Source organism: Austrofundulus limnaeus, unplaced genomic scaffold (assembly GCF_001266775.1).
Source record: "Austrofundulus limnaeus strain Quisiro unplaced genomic scaffold, Austrofundulus_limnaeus-1.0 Scaffold501, whole genome shotgun sequence".
NCBI lineage: Eukaryota > Metazoa > Chordata > Actinopteri > Cyprinodontiformes > Rivulidae > Austrofundulus > Austrofundulus limnaeus.
Window position 1 is genome coordinate 330,694 of NW_013952903.1, and position 1,329 is coordinate 332,022.

Sequence of the window (1,329 nt, forward strand, 5' to 3'; positions counted from 1 at the left end):
TTCTGATGGAGACTCAGGTCTGACAGAGACTTGGGTCTGACGGAGACTCAGGTCTGACAGAGACTCAGGTCTGACAGAGACTCGGGTCTGACGGAGACTTGGGTCTGACAGAGACTCAGGTCTGACAGAGACTTGGGTCTGACAGAGACTCAGGTCTGACGAAGACTTGGGTCTGACAGAGACTCAGGTCTGACAGAGACTCAGGTCTGACAAAGACTCAGGTCTGACAGAGACTCGGGTCTGATGGAGACTCGGGTCTGATGGAGACTCAGGTCTGATAGACTCGGGTCTGAGAACAACCAAGTTAAGACTGGACCAGCCTAAAGGTTCAGGTCTAGATGGGGTCTCACACCTTGTGTCTCTTTGTGGTCCTGTCCAGAGGGATGGACATGTCCACTGTCCTCAGGGACAAAGTGTGATCATTCAGCAACAGATAGAACTGTCAGACCATCCAGATCTTGATCCAGACCAGCAGACCTGTCCCACAAAGAGCAGAGACACTGACCGTGATGTTCTGGAAGGTCCGGAAGCGTCCGTCCAGCCAGACGTAGATGGTGGAGCTGAGGGTGGTGCTGCGACCATCGAACGTGTTGGCCACCACCAGGAAGTCGTACGGTCCCACAGAGAAGAACTCCCAGTCATACGCTCCAGATGTGGACAGAGTCTGGTTCACCTCAAACAGCTGGGACACAGGAACATGGGTTTATCAGAACCACAGAGGACAGCCCTGAAGGACAAGGACAGACACGTAAAAGCTTCAGGACAAGAAGGAAGAGGACAAAAGGACTACAGGAAGGATGAAGACAAGGACAGAGAGACATGAGCAATGAAAGACACACAAGAGTCCAACGTAGCAGAGGAACAAGACAATCTTTAAGAATAAAACAACAGGACAGACCAGGACAGGATCAGGACTAATGTGGACATGTTTCAGAGTGAGACATGTGAGACATGTATGTTGGGACATAAAGGTGGGGACAGCTTTGGACAGTACCTTTGTCTCAGGGTTCCATCTGTAGATGACACTGTGGATGTTGTGACTGAAGTCTCTGGCTGAGGACAGACAGGGACACATTACATCATTACATGTCCCCTCTCTGGCTGAGGACAGACAGGGACACATTACATCATTACATGTCCCCTCTCTGGCTGAGGACAGACAGGGACACATTACATCATCACATGTCCCCTGGTGGACAGGAATGTCACACCACTGACTGTCTTTGTCTCCAGAGGAAGTATGAGTGTGCACGTGGAGCTGGGAGTGTGCATGTGAACATGTACAGGTGTGTTTGTGAAGCTGAGTGAAGCTGACACCCCACCCACGTG

The 1,329-nt window shown here is 51.1% G+C and overlaps 1 protein-coding gene across 1 annotated transcript in view; it reads right to left on the reverse strand.

Moving 5' to 3' along the window:
• Positions 1 to 645: 645 nt before the first annotated feature.
• The window catches only part of LOC106530232 (thrombospondin-type laminin G domain and EAR repeat-containing protein), a 17,961-nt gene continuing 17,277 nt past the window's right edge, over positions 646 to 1,329 (reverse strand). The window contains exons 12-13 of the mRNA XM_014025814.1: positions 995 to 1,053; positions 646 to 727 (exon numbers count right to left, since the gene is read on the reverse strand). Coding sequence (XP_013881268.1) covers positions 707 to 727; positions 995 to 1,053 — 80 coding nt within the window. The 3' untranslated portion in view covers positions 646 to 706. The remainder of the gene's footprint in view (positions 728 to 994; positions 1,054 to 1,329) is intronic.